Source organism: Panonychus citri, unplaced genomic scaffold (assembly GCF_014898815.1).
Source record: "Panonychus citri isolate SS breed McGregor unplaced genomic scaffold, ASM1489881v1 Contig00011, whole genome shotgun sequence".
Taxonomy (NCBI): domain Eukaryota; kingdom Metazoa; phylum Arthropoda; class Arachnida; order Trombidiformes; family Tetranychidae; genus Panonychus; species Panonychus citri.
The window spans coordinates 252527-272672 of NW_026515416.1; the positions used below are offsets into that span (position 1 = coordinate 252527).

The window sequence follows — 20146 nt, forward strand, 5'->3', positions numbered from 1 at the left end:
AGGTCATCTACGAAATGAAAAGGAAAGGCTTAGAGCTAATATCCTACGCGGATGACTTATTCATTAGATTACCACCCGATGGTATGAACTTTATAGAACCACTTACGGAATCACTACAGAGCATTAACCTAAAGCTGAACGATAAAAAAACCTGGAGCACCGATGAGAAAAGACTGAGTAAACCAACAAACAAGGATATGAAAAAGATACTGGGGTTTAAAATCTGTCCACCAACATACTCTGAACAATTCAATATGCCGAAAGAACTCAAAATAAAACAAGAAGAATCAATGAGACTTTGCCAACTTGAAACGAAAGTGATAAACAGAATAATCACTACCAAATTAAATAACGTGTTGGATCATTGGCTACCCTTATACTGGTACAAGAAACAAAACTTTAATCTGAACATGAAAAGATTAATGATGCTAAGCCGAAAACGAATAATAAATGAGATCATCAGACTCAGAATTTCCAACTGGTGGTGCAGATTACTCAATTTATACAATCCGACTGCTTGCTTCATCTACCGGTGCGATAACTTAATAGAAAATAATATGCTTGACCACTTCCCTATGTTTAAAAGTCTAAGACACTACTGGAAAACTGATGAACTCATAGAATCGGGCATTCATGAACTTCACGTAGACCTGGAAATGGATTCTGAAATCACCCTTACGCTAATAGACAATGGGATCATCTGCGAGAGAATAAGTGACAATCTTGAAAGTCATATACACTGGAAACTAACACACGAACTGGAATCCAAAAGATTACTGATTCAATCATACCTAGCCGCAAAGTCACTAACTCAAAGGACCAAGATTAAAATATGCAAACGACATCGACAAACAATAATGAATATACGAACCAGTAAGGATACGAAAGAGAAGATACTCTGGCTCTTTGTTAAACAGGACTGCGTCTGTCACATTGACAACGAAACCGAAACGCGCGAGCTCAAGCCTGCGCCTAAAACCCTGACTGAAAAGTGCAAAATCATTACAAATCTCCTTAATGAATGGGAGTGGAAAACCTTTAAGGAAGAAGCCCCATCCTACTTAAAACTCATTGGCAGACGAAACTCACCTCCAAAAAGACTACCCTTGAGATTACTTAGACTGTTACAACGTTGGAAGATAATGGGAAGAAAGGACTCATTGATAAAAGACATAATGCTAAATCACTCTAAAGACTGGTCCTGGTGGGACATAAACAAATGCTTATATGAAATGACGAACTCTCTTGTAAACTACTCAAAAAATATCTTAGGCGAAACGCCAAGATAAAAGTGTTAACTCACTAACAATGTGGTAGTAAGTACCACATACCTAAAATCTCATTTGATTTAATTTTTTTCGTTCGATTTTTTTTTCTACCTCATCCTTATCATCATCCCCTTTTATCATCATTGATTTGTTATCGTCTCACCTTCCTTATCTTCCTCTTTATCATCGTCATCTTCCGTTATCCGTGTTAACCTTTTTGATAAACTTTTCTTCATCTTCAATGTAACTTTCACCTTCGTTTATTTTTTGTTTTAAATTTCAATTTTCATTTAATTTTTTTTTCTTCTGTTTTTACTTACATTAAATTGTGATGACTGGATTAACTGTAATCAAATATCATCCTGTTATCATCATTATCCTTTAAGTGTCCTTTGACTTGAGACTTGTTATCATCCTCATCACTTTTCATCTTCCATCATCTTTTATTTTTCCCCATTGACTTTGTTATTTTGTCTCGATTTTTATTTTCTCTTGTTAATTTGATTACTCTCATCATCATCAACACCTCATCCACCACTTGTTGATTATCATCATCTTCCTCATCCTATTGTTTTTACCTAACCTCAGATGATAAATATCATCACCTAATCATCATCTTCATCCTCATCCTCATCACCCTGGCAAGTTTACAATTATAATTTTCAACCTCATTACTTAATCAGTAAAACAAAAAACTTAAAACCAAATTAAACTTTAAACGGTTTCTCATTATTTATGAAACCAAATTAGTTAAATCATTATCTTAATCAGTTCATCAACCATAGTGCCTTAATCATAACAATTTAATTTAAACCAAATCAATCAATAAGAAAACAAGAAAAGTTCCAACAATCAAATGATATTGAAATGATCAACTCAATGATGATAACAACAATTGTCATTCTTGGTAAGTAACAATTATAATCGACAAAAAAAAATCAAAAACAATTAACTAATTGTAATCCTTTTCTCTCTCTCAATCGACCTGTCAACATGATTTAATGATGAATAATGAAACTGAATCATAAATGAAACAATTTAATCTTGATTATCATTTGGCCCACACTGAAAATGTTAACCTACGACAATGAAATCACAAAAACCTACAACAATTTAATGGCAATTTAATGATTATTGTAAACAAATACACAATCATATTAATCATAATCAATTGTCCTTGATTTCAACAACAATTAACCAATTGTTAACCTGATAAAGGATTAACAAGCTTAATCGCTGTTGACCAGATTGATGGAGCTCAAATAATATCATTCAATGTGACATCTCCCGTTGAAAATGGCACTTCGTCCGTAATCTTGGATTGTAATTTCATTTTTGACCCATCGGAGGAAAATCTTGTCATGAAATGGTCAGTAATCTTTACTCATCATTACCACAATTAACTTTAATCACGTTAATCAAGAAAAAAAAGTAAACAGATCAACAATGAAAAACGCTCATATCATTACCGCTCAAATGGTTAACCATTAACAACCACAGCTAATAATCATTATCATCAAAAGTAATGCAACAGTTTATCAGGTAAACTTTTAGTTAGCTAATTTGATATAAAGTAAAAAAAAAATGATGATAACTATTATCACATTGTCATCGTCATCATCATCATCATTATCATTATGTCCTAACAATTAATCATCATTACCTGAGTAGTTTCCTAGGTATTTACCTGATGATGATAATTTAAGGTAAAAAAAGTTTACTTTGATTTTTTTCATATCAACACTTTTTTGCTACTACTTCAGTTGATTATTGTTACTGTTGATGATTATGATGATAAGTGTCCTCCTAATCATCATTATCATCATGATACTCATCTATTGTTGGTCATGATGATAACAATCCTAGGGTGGAGATGATGATTATATCCTCTTTCCTCCTGTTTGATTATTATTACGCCTCTTTCATTATTATCATCATCACACTTTATCATCATCCTTTTCCCTCTCATCCCTATTAATGCCTTCACTGACCTCACCTTTTAATCACAACCATCATCATCATCATCATCATCATCACCATTCAGCTGGATGACCGATGCTACGACAACGACTAACTGTTTACAGGAAGATAAATGATGATGAAGAAGAAAAAACTGTTTGTTTGTGTTAATTTTTTTTTCTATTCTTCGTTTTCGAAATTTCAAAAAATTCGTTTCTCTAGAAAAAGATGAGAGGATGAGAGAAGTTTCATCTTCCGGTTGACCCTTTCCCTATTTCTCATCATCGTTTGTCTCTCTTTATCTTCCTCTCTGTATGTTTTGTTTGTCTCTTCATCAGTTGTCATCCATTATCTTCCCAAGCTAATTATCATCTTTTGTTTTCTCCATCATCTTCATCCTTACCAGTTAGACTGATTATCACCATTTAAACTGGTTGATAACAACATCAATCTTTGTGATGATGATGATGATGATGCCCACCCAAATCTGAAGCATCCTCATCATCTTGATACCATTTAGAGTAATGGAAGAGATTTAAAAAATATTATTTTTTACTAATATTTGAATGACAAGGGAGATTTTAACTTCTCTCTCTCTCTCTCTCCTCCTCCCACTTTGAAACTAACCTCCGGTGTTAATCTTGATTGAGAGGATTTAATGATTATCTCCATCATTGAGATAATTGTGATTCCTAAATTTGAATCTTTGATCCATAAGAAGATGAAATTAACTCTGAATTTCATCCGCATCACCTTTTTTTTCAGTTAATCTTTTTGATTCTTAGGGTCAAACTCATCAATCTAATCATGATGATGATCAACTCTGATTCTTGATTAGTTTTTGCTCAGAAAAAAATTCATCATCATCATGATCATTAATATGATGATTTTGATAGGCTATTAATACACTTTAATGATAATGATAACAATTAACAAGTTATAAGATTTATATATAAATCATTGAATTGATTGATCAATAACAGAAACAAAAATTGATCAACAATCAGGTTAATTTGGTAAAATCAAAGGTAACAATTAAAAGAAAAATTTTTCCAACATAATCAACTTACAAATCAATTGTTAATAGTAAATTGTTAATCAGTAATCAAAGAGCAATATAAAAGTTAATCAGAAAATGCTTAACCAATAATCAACAAATCAATGAAATATAATCAATCATAATCAATAATTTGAAACACTCAACACAAAGATAGCAATTAAAATGACCAATCCCTTTTAATTATCAATTGACAATTAATTGTTGTTATAAATTTCATCATCACAATCAAACACAATATAATCAATCAAATAAAACAATTTATGAATAAACAATTAACTAATAACAATTTAGGTTAAATAACAAATGAATACATAATCGATAACAGTGATCAATGAGATTGTAACAATAACAACAATTAAATTTGATTGTTGTGATACTTTTTTTTCAATGAAAGGATAATGTTAACCAACAACAATACAAGAATATGAATTGATTAGTGAGATCAAGCAACAATTAACTAATTACAATTAAGTTGAAAAACTATTGAACAACAAAAAAAAAGGATTTACAGTCTCATGTTTATCTTTAATTGTTGATCATGTTAATTTTATCAAATTTCATATTGTATAATTATGGTGATAACAATTAGGAGTAGGAAATATTATTTAATTGTGAAGAAGTTTTTTTTTTCACTTGAAATATCATTCAGATTTAGTTCTCATGATGAATAATATCATCATCGCCTCAGGGTATAAGTTTGAAATTGCATAAAGTAATTACCACTAGTAGGGAGAGACAAAAGATGATGATGATTATGATGATGGGGTGGATGATAAGGAAGACGACATTTCCTTTTCTCTTTCTTCAAAGTTTGTTGTTGGTGTGAAAATGTTATCAAACTATTATCATGTTAACTATTTCAATGAGAAACTGAATCATGAATTGAGGTGAAAAAAAGTTTTTTGTTTCTTGTTTGTTGACGATAATTATATTATCATCAGTTGACAGTTATCATCATCATCATCGTCATTTTGATGCTTGTTTAGTGTAATTTTGTAGGGTGGGAGGGGAGGTGGTGGTGGTGGTGGTTTGTTATTCAGAGAGGGTGGAAGGTGATTGTTGACTTGAAGATGAGAATTTTTTTTCTTGTTTCAATTAAATTCTGTGAACTTGAATTTCCATTCAGTTTTTATTCACAATTGTGAATGAATATTTTTCATCATAATGATGTTTATGATTAGGAAGAGAATAAGTTTTCACTTTCTCATTTGTGTTGTGATTATCATTTGATAAGATGATGAGAATCGTGTGTCGCAATTGTTTGGGTGTGTGATCATCATGGAGATAAAATAACATTTTTGACTCTTTAATTTGTGTAACCTTAGACTCTGTTGGATATTTTTACCTTTAGGGCAAAGGTATTGGATATAATTACAGGTATATTTTCAGAAAGAAATGTATATAAGTGAGGAGGAGTGCTTGTTGCAGCCAAGGAGGTGGCGGTGGTGTAGGAGGAGATGCTAAGGTGAGGTGGTAAAATTACACTCGAGTGTAATTTGACTTTTTTTGTAGTTGGATTGGATTGATTGTCTTTGACTTTTTCTAATGAATATTGAAGATTACAGTTTGTTGGGTTCCTTTTGGGTTGTGAAGATGAAGAAGAGTGAAAGAGGATGCAATTTTCGAATACATGATCTCTCTTTCTTTCTTCTGTCTGTCATCTTCATCTCTCTCTAAACTCTTTGTAAAAGTCAACCGAGTATTCAGGTTGGTTCATTTCGTGAATTGAGATTATCAATTGAGCATCATGTTAGAACAGAATTGAGGATTAATACAATTTGGAAATTCGACTAATCTCTTTCTTGTATTTATCTTCTCTCTCTCTCTCTCTCTCTCTCTCTTCTTTACTCATCTTCTTCACCTTCATTTGACTCTTATATTTCAATTATATGTTATCATGAATCTTTTGCCAACAAGAACAAGGTTGGATCAAGACCTGAGGAAGAAAATGAAAAAAGAAACAAAAATAAGAAAGAAAATTTTTCTTCTTTTAACTCTTTCTTCATTATCCCATGTCATTCTCTCATTATACTCTTTCATCATCATCATCATCAACGGATGAGAAACTTAACAAGCTCAAAATTGGCTCAACTTTCAATTTTGATAAAAAAGTTCTAACGAACAGAGAGAAAGAGACTGAGAGAGAAAGATAGAGAGTGAGCTAAGAAAAACTATTAATGATATATAACTATTAGGATGATAAAAGGATGAAGATAATCGACCTAATTTTGATGGATGACAGTTTGATTGAACAGGTTGATTAATTGACAAGGTAAACTAAATCAGCTGATGATCAGAATGTCAAAAATTACCTGAAAACCCAAAACTTTCAACCAAATTTAATTTTCATTTCAAACTCCTACTCAAATCTTCAAATTTGTAACCACAATTATCACCATTAACTCAATCAATGATTGAACCGCAATTAAATCAATAGTAATTAAATTGTGTTATAAAAAAACTGATTATTGCTCATCATTTATCATTCTGGGTTGTTAATTAGTCTCAACAATCAATTATAAGTTTATCACCTCGTGGTGATCAAGCATTAATTAGTTAATTGTAATTTTAATCGTGAGCATTTCTAGTTAACAACTTGTTCACAATTTAAAAGTTTGTCTTCATTAATCAAATTTAACTAAATCAAAATTGAGATCAACTTTTCAGACAAATAGTATTTCAATCAGACTATTGATCTTAGCAATTAAGTTAATGATTTTGATTACGAATTTAATTATCCAGAATCAATTTAATACCTCAAGGTATCAGCAATTAAGATTAGTTAACCAAGTGAATTAAGATAATCATGTAATAATTAACGATAAATTCAAAGCAATTTTAAATTGTTCAAGATAAAACAACCCACAACTACATCACAATCAACTAATTTGATTATTATCATCAAAGTAAATTTTTGATTAAGTTAATTGTGATAAAATTTTTCAATTCACCAATCAAGTTAATGATAACAAGAGTAACAATTTATGTATCAAAAATTAATCAGCAATCGTATCAACGATAATTATAAAGTAGAAATGTTTAATCACCTTGGTTGATTAGTTAATTGTTTACCAATTTAATTTTCTGATTGTCTCAACAATTAACTAGTGATAATGATGAGATAATTTTCCTACTCTCATGGCAATAATTTCCTATCATTATATTAATAATGATGAAGAAAAGTTCTGAATAAAAATTGAGATTCTCCCATGGGAAAGTCAATGATTCAGAAGTAAATTGAAACTACAAAATATAAATAACAACAATCAAGAAGATGATCATGATGATCCTTTTGTTTATCATCATTTCCACCCACACTAATAGCCCTCAGGCAATATCATTGGAAACTTATGTATACCCTGAACTTGTTGGATTTTTTTTCCATGAAAATGAAGAAGAAAAAAACTTTTCCTCTTTTCCATCAACTATTAATGGTTGAATCTATTAAGATGATTTTCTTTCATATCAATTGTAGTTGAACTTTATTTTCCCTCTGAAATTCATGACGATGTTGATGATTTTTCATCATGAAAATGATGAACTTGTGTGAGTTTCAATAGTAAACGTTAAGAAATTGAAATGAATCTTTGATGGGGAAAAGGAAACAGTTTTTTTAAATGAGAAGGCAAAAAAGATTCATCATCATGAATATCTAATCATATTTTTTTTCCTTAATTCCTTTTAGCTAGTAAATTGTTTCCAAGTATTTCCAGCAAATTTTCATGAAGAATCAGAGTGCTCATCAATAATTGAATTCATTTCAAGATTGAATAATTTACTCCCCATGAATATCATGATATCTTATTACCTCTGAACTAATATACTTCTGAATACCTGGAAGTTTTGAAATGGAAGGAAAAATTTCCTTAAACAATTAGCAATAAGGATCAATCGATTTCAACTGAATAATCAACTGAATCATGAGAATCAACAACTTTAATTGTCAATTAAAAGTTTCCAAGTTATGAATGAAATCCTGATAATGAACTAGTAGCTCTCACTTGATGATAATCATTACTGAATAGGTATCATGTTACCATGAATCTCATGAACCAGAATAGTAAACAAATAACATTGGTGTTGAATTTAATTAATTCATAATTAATAACCTTCATCACCCACACAAACCTAATGGTTAATATGGTTAATTAACATGAATGAATTACCAAAAAGTGGTGATGATCAACTTGATGATTAACTTTGAGATTCAAATAATCACCAACCAGTGATTAGTTGATATTAATAGTTAGTTAATTTCGTTAATCATAATCTGAGTTAATTGTTGACACGGAAAAAGTTGCAAATTTCATTTCAGATGAAAGGAAAATTTGATTCGATAAAAGTTTCGATAAACTTGAACTAAGAGGAAGGAAAAAGTTTTCGAATGTCGAATCAAATTAGAATACAATTAATTAATTCAATTAGCTGTTTGTTATTAATTGTTGAACCTTGAATAGTTAAATACACTCACTCGTACAGTTGAACAATTAACTAATGAGTGGGTGTTGATTAACAAAAAAGAGAAGAAAACAAAAACAAATTATCGAAAGAAAAAAAGTTCTGAAAAGTTTTTTTTTTCTTCTTCTTCTTCATCTCGATTGATTAATGATAACAATTAATTCACATGATAGACTGAAATTTATCATGATAATATATTGATTGTAATGATATTGTTAATCAAATTGTAAAACTCAAGTCAATTACAATTAATTGTTTAATAAGGTTTGGCTTTACACAATATTGTTATCATTTAAAACTTGTAATACTTTTAGTTAATTGTTACCGTAACAAATTATAATTAAGTAGTCCGTTAATAGTAATCGTAACTAAATTTAAATTGTGAGTAGGATTTTAATCATGATAATATTAAATCATAATTTAATGTGTTAATAAATTGCGTTACCTGTTCATGATTAAGGGTTGGGTGTTATGATTAACCTTTAACATTGTTTAAACATCAATGGTCAGTTTATCATAACAATTGAAATTTAATCAACATTTGAATTTAATAAAACAACAAACCTCAACTAATTCAATTAACTATATTAATTCAGTTAACTTTGAGCAATTAATTTAATAGCAATGATTCAAGTCAAGATTGTAATGTTGTTGTTGTTGATGCCGAAATGTTTGCGGTTTCTGATTAAACCTAATCATTAATAGAGTTAATTGTTGAGCTTAATTTACTCAATTTCTTGAGTTGTAATTAATTTGTAATATTTTTAATTGTTCGTCTTATTTTTCCAGGTACTTTAATGATAATCCGAGGCCAGTTTATCAATGGATTATCGCGTTGAAGAAGCGGTCATATTCAGAGGAGATTCGTCGACACATTGACCCTGATTTCACAATTAACAATCAACAAACTGACCATCGGGCAATCAGGTTAATTAAACCAACAACTAAACTATCGGGTACCTACAAATGTATTGTATCATCAATACAAAACACAGATTCAGCCAGTGCAAAGTTAATTGTTTATGGTAAGTGTTTAGTTGATTATCTGATGATTTTTATATTAATAACAATAATTTGTTTCTTTAATTTCATCTAATTGTTCAGCTCCTGCTAAATCATTTAATTTCAAAGCTCACAATGAATCAACTGTCCTTTGTAAAGCAACTGGACTTTATCCTAGTCCAGTGATTGACCTTTACCGTTTAGTTGATACAACAAACAGTAATAATAATCATCATCATGATGTAATCAATCAACCAGGATCAACAATGAATGATGATCATGTTAATCATCACTCATCATCATCGATGACCAATAAAATGTTGACCAATAGTAACCATAGTAATCGTGTTAAAATAACCTCTGAAGGTTACACTGTAACTACAGGTGAAGCAGGTAAATTTAGTATTGAATCAATTGGTTCAATTGGAGGGTCATCATCAACTGACCATCACATGTTACCTGATGAACAAGGAAATAATGATGTCAATTATGAGTCAGGATCGATTAGTTATCAATGTGTAATCTCAATTCCAGACACAAACTACAGTCTAACAAAAACGTTAACACTGACCAAAGGTAAGTTGTTGACCATTGAACCTAAAATTTAATATTCAATTCAATCAAACATTCAAATTTTCATTCAAAATTATCAATATCAAATACGAGTCATGATGATTATCCCATTGTAGTTTAATTTACCTCCCACTCAGCCCATTTTTCATCCTCATCTTCACCTTATATGGATGAAATTTCTCATCATCACCAATCATCTTGTTCATGTTAATGAATTTCAAATATTTTCTATTAGCTATTTCCTCCTCCCACTCTTACTCCCATCTTCATCTTCATCCTCATCCTCATCTTCAACTTTCTCTCTCTCTCTCTCACTCTCTATTCCTAAGTGTTAATATTATCCCTAATGATCCCTGTTAACATTAGGATTTAAATCATCTTAATAGTGATAATTATTATTCAACGATCATCATCATCATGGAAACAATTTTCCTCCTTTGCAACAAAAGCTAAGATGAAATATTAACTATAAAAAATTGAGAATTGAAATTTTATCATGAAAAAACATTAAGACATCATCAAGTTAATCACCTTGAGATGATAAAACAAAAATGTTATTAAATAATTGACAGTTGAAGCTGATGATTTAATCATCACTTAAATTGTTTACAATCAAAACAAATCACTAAAACTTTGAGAGGAAAACAAAAAAGTAGATTAAAAAATGAAGAAGATGAAGAAAAAAATGTTCTAAGTAGATAATCTTTCCTGATAATCTGCTTTATCCTCATCTTTTTGCTTATTTAAAGGTTATAAGATTTTGTCATTCTAATCATTATCATCTTAATGATAAACAAAACAAACTTACATAGAGACTTAAACTTGATAATCAACTTAATGGTAATGATGATGCAAAGAGATGAGGGAGGATGCGGAAGTTACTGTTATGATGATGATGATGAAATACTAGTTATCCTTAGACTATTTAGAATTGAGTATTTTCAATGAACTGAATTAGAACTGAACTAGTTAAGTCTATTTGTTTATCCGATGAGTAAATAGATTGACATTAGACTTCGTCATGTTTATCGTCACCATCATCATGGAAATGGAGGAAAACGAAAGTTTCATCATTAATAATTTATTGGTTACTCTTTTACACTGTTTACCGTTACTATTTGGTTGACATCAAATTCGAGCTCTGAACTTTAGAGGAGAGAAAAAGTTCTAAAAGATATTCTCAACTTCTTATCATGATTATTATTGGAGTTGGAACTTTTTTCTTCCTCGGTCTCTTCAATTGTGTTACTCTATTTTATTTGATAGCCTCGAGGTGTTGAAGTTACTTTCGAGAGAGAGAGAGAGAGAGAGAGAGAGAGAGAGAGAGAGAGAGAGAAAGTTCTGTAAGATTCTGATCTCATGATGAATTTATGATTCCATGTGGATTTCATGAGATCTACTGTAACTATTGACAAGACGATTATAATCTAAAAATGATAGAGAAAAATAAAAGGGAGAAAGAGAGTCAATAGAATCTCTTTTTTCATCACCATTCTGAGTGATACATCGTGATGATGATCAACATGATAAACGTTATTTACTCAATGATATTTGGACATAATAACAAGCAAAAAAAGGACATAAGATTTGATAGAAAAAGAGAAACAGTTTCAAATATAACGAGAGAAAGATAAAAAATGTAATATCTTGATATTAACATCGGATGAAGATGAAAATTTTCACCTTCCTGTATAATATATGATGAGGATGAAGATGAAGATGAGTAAATAATGATAAATGTAACGAGTGGCCAAGCCTCAAAACTTGGACATTACATGATAATGTAACTAATGATAAAAATGTAAGGTAACCTTGAGCTCCTTAAACCGGATGATGATGATGATCAGAAAAAGAAAGAGAAAGAGAAATGAAGAAGATGAAGAAGAAGAAGAAGATGATGATGATGATGAATATAGTCTGGGCTTTGGGCTGGGCAGTAAAAAAGGTTCGGTTCTAACTTTCTCTCTCTCTCTCTCTCCATTCGGGAATCTATTGTTAATTCAGTTTGTATTATGAATTTTTTTCCATATCCATTAATACTTATCATAGAAAGGGAGACATTATCAATAATCATTATCATCATCATCTCACTCATTCTCTATCTCCATATAATCATTCATAGTTAATTAAACCAATTTTATCAGTTGAAAGATTTGATATTCAAGTGATGAGGATGCCCGATGATAATACCGGATGAAATATGTAGATATTAGTGCTAGAACTTTTTTATTTTCACTTCCAATTCTTGACAAGATTGAAATTGAAAATTTTCCTCATCTTCATATCTTCATCTTTATCATTTCCGCTTTTTATCATCTCTCTCTCTCTCTCTCTCTCCAACTGTGTGATCCCCATGAACTGATCAGATGAAAAAACTTTTATGAACTTTGGTTTCGCCATCAATTAGATGTTAGCTTGTAATAAATACAAAAGGTGTTAGTTAACAATCAGTTTACTCTGATTACTTTAACCTCATCAAAACCATTTCCGTTTTAATTTTTTGATTATAAATTACATTTATTAATATACATTAACTCACCATTGGATCAATGTAATTGCAAACAATTTACAGAAAAATTCATGATAACAATTGAAATTTTCACCATTTCCATATTCAGGGTGATGAGATTTCCTGCTTTTTTGTGTAATACTAATACAACACTATGAATTTAGTTCTGAATGTTTTGATATCTTCATGTTGATCATGATTATTATCATGAAGTTAGTGAGATTTTTGTTACCATATTATTATTATTATTGTAACATTTGCATTTGATTTAAATTGCTTATGACAAGCATGTTGATTGTTGAACATTTTGATAAATCAATTGTTAGTCAAAAATCAGTGAATTAGATTTGAACACAAATTAACTTATCAATTGAGTTAATCAATAATAATCTTCAACATGATGTAATAATATTATCATATGTTAATCATGATAATATATTTAAATTGATGAATCAACTAATTGTAAATAATAATAATTTTCTTGGCAATAAGTTTACTTTACAATTTAAAACTGAACATGTTATGATCAACAGCAAACACAATTTAGCTAATTGTTGGAAAAGCAAAATTTAAACTTAAAAATAACGTAAATATTTTTGTTTAATTTTCTTAAATCATCATCAACAATTTACTCATTTCCAAGCTTAATTGCAAAGTTGACAGTTGACAGTTTGCACCATTGGAAAGACAGAGATTAATATTTACCAATTGATTATTACTCTGCGATAATTATTCAGTTTCAATGGTGAAATTATCATGAATTTTATTCACCATCTCAAACATATGATTCTGTTAGAGTAACGATGAATTGGAAACTGAATTCATCACCAATGAATAAAAGTTTACTCATTATTCATTCATGATCCGGTTTTTTTATTCACCCTGAAAGGAAAAAAAGTAGATGAACTATCATCACTATCGTCATGATGATTCTGGATGATAATAATCACCATGTTGTGTCCATGAAACTGTGAATTGAAATGCTTTAGTCTATTATAAACTCAATAGTTATTATCTCATTTCTGGTCACTATTTTCATCCAATCCTGAGAGTTGTTCAATTCAATGAATGTCAAATCCTTGTCATTCAGTTGATCATCTTGCTTTTGTGTTGTTGTTGTGGTGGTGATGGTGTTTGGGTGTCATCAACATGATGATAATGACAATCATCATCATCTCTATCAGTTAAAGGTTACAAAAGTAATGGAAATCAAATGAAATGATTGATTTTTTCACCATTCATCCGATTTAACCATTGAAACTTTCACCCGATTCTTGTGACATGAGGTTGAAATTTTATCTAATCCTCTGAATCCTATGAACAAAAAAACCATGAACATGATGATGATGATGATGGATATAAAAGTTAATATAATCACAACCATCAATTATCACTAATCAAAGGCAATATATTTCATGATGATTGAATCCCATGAATTTTGGGTTTGATTTTATTAAATTAAATCAATAGATTAACTTTAAAACTTGATTGCAATGACTATTAACCATAGTTAATCATTTGTAGCTTTTTTCTGATTGTAATAAATTGATTTTCAATTAACATCAAGGCAAACCCATTAGAAGATGTTTAATTTTTCATCAAATTGATTAACTCACGTCAATCAAATGATAGGCAAAGATAAACAATTACAATTAGCAAATCAATTGATAAATATTAGAGGGAAAACAAAATTTTCTGTACAAACAAATCGAAGCCATTTTTTTTTAAGGATTGGTCAGTTTATCCTCATCACTAATCTCAAGGTGAATCTTGAACATTAAAAACAACATCAACTCGCATCTCCATCATCACTTGGGTGCAAAAATATAAACTTTACCTTGATAACGATGATACCTGAAGATGAGAGGTTGTCAATTGTAAAATAAAATCCGCCTGCTACTTGATACTGACCCAATTTAAGGTCCACTCTCCCAAAGGGCCACCCAAGGTAAAAAAAAACTTGACCCATCGTCTAAATGATTGCACCTTTTGGTAAACTTTTACCTTTATAATAGTTACTTTAGAAATTTTTTTTTCTATTCTATCGAGAAAAAAAACTCTCATCTTCTCCCAGAGCTTGTATTCACTATCAATTTTCATTATCATCATCTTCCTCCTCCTCTTCATCCTCAGCATCATCATCATCATTGTGTCATCAAGTTATGATGATAACAATGATAAAAAGTACAAGTGAAACCTTTTAACCTTGCGAGATGAACATTGATTCAACTGCAATTGAATATCATTTACAATCATAATCATCACCATTAAGGTGATGGGCTTTTTTTTTAAATCAACAAGCAACAAATTTTTGCAAATGCAATCAAGATGAAGATGATAATTTTAATGCAAAACTATCAACAAAATTGATAAATGAGGCGTTGTCTTCATCTTTGCTTATGAAACTTTTTTTTCTCATACTTTGATATTGTTTAAATTGATTGCAACAATTTACCATTGATATTTTGAAAGATATGATGATGATGATGAGATATTTGCAATTGATGTGCTTTAATGTGCTATTTAAATGTAGCCAATATTATACCTTCATCGTTGTTGATTATTTTTCAAAAGATGAGGTAAATATTTTGTTAACATTGTTCCAGGTTCAATTGCAATTAAAATTTAATAGTTTATGTATTTTTCATGGGAATCAATCAAATCAATTTTCTTGTAAAAAGATAGACACACCCTGGAGGCATTGATAGAGGTTCGAGATGATGAGGTTACAAGTGATAAAGTATAAATAGTAATAATAATGCATATCAATGGTAATCCATTGATTCAGTGATTTTTTCTGTTGCATGATGTTGATGATGATGATGATGATGATGGTGTTTGAATCCAATGTCTTGATTATCTTTAGGAATAACGGTTAGAAAAGATGAGTTTTTTTCTGTGGAGAAAAAGTTAAACCTTAATTGGATCTTCAAGTCTTTTCCATGTTGAATTGAGATCTCACCTCAAGTCAACCAGAATGAGGAAGAGAAAGGAAGATGAAAATGAGATGAGGATGAGGATGAAGAGAATGAGGTTTCATGAGGAAGACGATTTTCATCTTGTTTCCAATTCTTGGGTCAAAAGAAACATTGATTCCAATGGTTTTTTTCTTCATCTTCTCCGTGATTCTTTGGTGTATAAATCACACAATTGAATGATTCCAATCAGATTAATCATTTTGTTGACATTTTCTGTTAAATACTTTACTTTGGAGAGCAAAAGAAATCAAAACAAAACAAAAAAGTTCACAAATTCATCGTCATCCCATTCATGATTACGATGATAATGGTTATCAAGAGGATAAGAGATGATAATGATAGGGAAGATAATAATAATTCTGATGAAATTTCTGTTCTTTTCTATTTCTGACTAATGCAATGAATTTTTTTCCTTTCGGTTTCTGTCAACTCGAAGAAGAAAAGTTAAGCCTTAGAACTTTTTTTCTCTTCTCCACTTTCCTTTCGAATTCGTTTTGCTAATCTGACAATTTAGTCTCATCATCATCATCTTCTTCATCATCATCATCATCATCATCAACATTCAGCTGGTGATAAAGATGAGAAAGTGTGATAAATTAGATCATCTTTTGTCTTCTCTTTCCAAAGAATCATAAATCAGAATCTATCTCTTCAGAGCTTCTGAACTTTTTCCCCTCACCTCGAAATTTTCACAGATCTAATTAAGCTATAAATTGCTGTTCAACTTGAAGATGATGGGTTATCATCATCATCACCATGATACTTTTATCATGAAACAAAAAAGTGATCACTCAAAATAACAACAACAACAACAACAGTTAATATCAATTGCAATATAATCTGTCAACCTTATTGGGATTTTTGATAATATCAAGTTAATCTGATGATACAATTGTGATTAATTAACCATTTTCAGGTTAATTGCAATCAAATTGATGATGATAATCAACAGCAATTAACACAATCAATCAACAAGTGATTTAATTCAATGTGTATTTACACAAAGTGAGCCAATTTGATACAGTTTTTTTTTCTTGCAAAAAAATTTTTAATCGGAGAATCAAGTGAAAGTTAATCAATACTTACAGAGATGATAAGATTAAGATGATTGAAGATGATGAAGATGAAGATGAAGATGATAACCATTCGTGTGTCTTACCTTCAGTTAAGTGTGTGTACTTGGAAGATGAAGATGAGGATGAAGATGATGGAGATGGAAACAAGTTAAACAAGTTACAAGGTTACTCTATGTATCTTTGGTAAATGTTACCTTGATTATTGAACTTTATTCAATGGTGATAACTATTCATTATCATACTCACCTTGAATATGATTACTTTCTGGCAACTAGATTACAATTATCTAGATGCTGATTATCATGATATTATTCATAGATTGAGATAATATCTTGAATTAGAAAATGAATTAAAAGTGTGAAAAAAAGAGGCGATGAAAAACAATATTATCGTTTTACCTTTTAATCGGATAATCATGAAGAAGATGCTAAAAAGAGGAAGAAATAGATTTTCTATCATCATCTTTATCTTCATCTTCATCTTTAAGATTGTAAATGATATCAAAATGTAATAAGAAATTAATATAAGATGCTAATCTTAAGCTTAATACTTTCCATCTTTACCTGTTAACTTTTCATTTGGCAACTTGAGAGAGGAAAGATGAAGGATAATCATCATCCTCAGGAGAAATTTAATATTAGGTGATATTTAAAATTCCTATGGAAGATTTAACATAGAAAACTTTCTTCTCTTTAACCGCCTACATCCTTTTAGGGTGAAGATGAAGATGAAGATTGAGAGATTCACCTTTGTAAAGGTAAACAAGCCTTAAAAATTTTCTTCTCTCTCACTTTTCCTCATCATCATCTTCATCCAAAGGTACAACTTGTTAATCCTTAACCTTAGGATTTATTTTCCTCTTTAGGATTAAATCATTTTTCTAATATTAAACTTATCCCATCGGAGTAATTTATGTTTGATTGGAATTGCTAATTATTCAATAATATATTCATATCTTTTATAATATCATTATATTAATTGTTTTTTAACTTATTAACAGGATGGAATCAGCAACAATCAAGGATTACTGGTAAATCATTAGCTTCGTGTATCAACAATCAAAGTGAGTACAATCAACTGATTAAATCAATGAGCATCATTATAAATGAGTTATATTCATTATTTGGATTGAAAAGTTAATCATTAGGCTTAATCACAAGTAAGAGAAGATGAAATTTATGATAATGGTCAAGATGGTCAACAGGGATGCGGAAAGTTTATATAATTGTCTTTCTTTAGGTAAAAACAAAAGATGGAAAAGTTTGTGTCATGGTTTGGTGATCATCTTCTTCATCTTTATCTTCATCAATAATTATCATCATGGAGATGAAATAATAATAAATTATTTCGAATGCAAGAAAAAAAAAGAAAACTTTTCATCTTCTCTAACAAAAGATGCAAATTAACAATCCATTGGTTTGATGAATGATAATCACAGTTAATTACAGGGTGGGATACTCTTCGTCCTCTCATCATTATCATCTTCATCTTCATCTTCATCAGCATCCTCATCCTCAGCATTATCCTTTTGATTCATTATCTTTGTGTCTTTTTTTATATTATGTACTGGAGACACTATTTTAAACTCCCTTATCATTTAATCATCATCAAGATTAACAGGCAAAAGCTGCTGTTACTTTTTAATTAATTTAATTACGATGACCTTTTGTAATTAAAAAGTTTTTTTTTCGTCCTCTCAACAATTAACTTGTATCATTATGATTGTCAATCGAGTTGATTAAATCCCTTTTGAGATGCAAAAAATGATGAGGAGATGGAGATGAAGATGAAGATGGAGAGGAGGAGGTTAAGGTGACCTCTTGGTGATGATAAATTGAAGCTCACGAATTGAGTAATACAGTTAGTGAGAAAGTGATTAACATGATGATGAGGATGAGGATGAGGATGAATGAATGAGTAACCTAGTGAACGGTAGCATCTTCCTTATCATCTCAAGTCACGTTTTATCATTTAAAACTAAGTCACGATAAAGAAACACCAAAGATTAAGATTAAAAGTTTTCTCAGATTAAAATCAAATCTCTTATATTACGATTATCATGATTATCTTCACCTTTTTCAGATTATCTTTTATCTTACAAAACGGAAGTTGACATAAGAGTTTTTTTTCTGGGTTAATCTCTGTCCAGATTAGTTTTCCGTTAATCTTTTTCCAACTCATGGAAATGTTAATCCATCTCCATAGAGATTGAGATTATCAAAGTTTTTTTTTCTCAGAAAAAAAAAGAAATTTTTTTTCATTCCATTTAATTATCTAAATTGTATCAAACTTGATAATTATAAGTTATCATTTGATAACAATTTAATGTTATCATTATGTTTAATTATCGTTAACTTTTCATCTCCATCATGATGATGATTGATTTCATTTTCAATGTTTTACTTAATTGTTACAATTAACTTTTTTATTTCTACTCCCTTTCCTCAGGTAATACAATTATATTCACACTTATATCAATTTCGTTGTGTTTACTTTTAATCAACAATTAAAACTTTGGAATCATCGAGTTATTGTGATCAACAATTAACTAAATTGTTTTCCCGTTTGAAAAACAACAAGATCAATCAAATTGAGTTGTTTAATTGTTAAATTTAATTAAAACAACGAAAAAAGAAAAGCAAAAGCCAAAGAAAACAATCAATACGAAATTAGTTGATTAACTTGGAGTTAATAACAATTAATAAATCAAATCAAATCAATTTTCTGATTGGACTGATTATCAACTAAACAATCAACTTTTGTGATCACCTTAATTGTGCTGCCTATTAATTAAGTCCAATGTTGATCAAGAACCGAAACGAACTAATAACAAAATTATCCTTTAATTGTTCAAGACTAAATCATCTGATGGTCAACCCAAACAACGACAACAATTAAACAATGTTAATAAAAAATATTCACTCTATTGTAATAATATCTTAATTGTAACAATTTGCTAATTATCAAGAAAACAAAAAAAAACATCAACGATAATAATAGTTACCATTAATTTTACACTTTTAAATAACTAAATCAATTGATTAAAATATAATTAAATTTTCAATCCCTTTCCAATTACCCAAGAAAAAGCTTAAAAATTTTAATTGTTTACTAATTATTATAAATAATTGTGATCTCAATAATTAATAAATTGTTTGAACAACAAAACAAAAACTTTTATCAAAACTTTTTTTGACGTTATTTTGTTTTAAATTACGCGCCAATTTAACAGCCAATCAAGTTAATCCAAATTTCACCAATTT

The 20146-nt window shown here is 29.7% G+C and overlaps 1 protein-coding gene across 1 annotated transcript; it reads left to right on the forward strand.

The window, feature by feature from the left end:
* Window positions 1-1328: 1328 nt before the first annotated feature.
* LOC128390819 (uncharacterized) lies at window positions 1329-20050 on the forward strand. The gene is made up of 6 exons (XM_053350590.1): window positions 1329-2175; window positions 2487-2637; window positions 9535-9770; window positions 9850-10323; window positions 17884-17946; window positions 19332-20050. Exons 1-6 carry the CDS (start codon window positions 2136-2138, stop codon window positions 19391-19393), a joined length of 1026 nt encoding a protein of 341 aa, XP_053206565.1. The 5' UTR covers window positions 1329-2135; the 3' UTR covers window positions 19394-20050.
* The last annotated feature ends 96 nt before the right edge of the window (window positions 20051-20146 follow it).

Coding starts and splice junctions, on each gene's coding strand:
- LOC128390819 (XM_053350590.1), top strand. CDS start 2,136: ATGATCAACTCAATGATGATAACAACAATTGTCATTCTTG. Junction 2,176..2,486: donor AACAACAATTGTCATTCTTG/GTAAGTAACAAT, acceptor AACCTGATAAAG/GATTAACAAGCTTAATCGCT. Junction 10,324..17,883: donor AACGTTAACACTGACCAAAG/GTAAGTTGTTGA, acceptor ACTTATTAACAG/GATGGAATCAGCAACAATCA.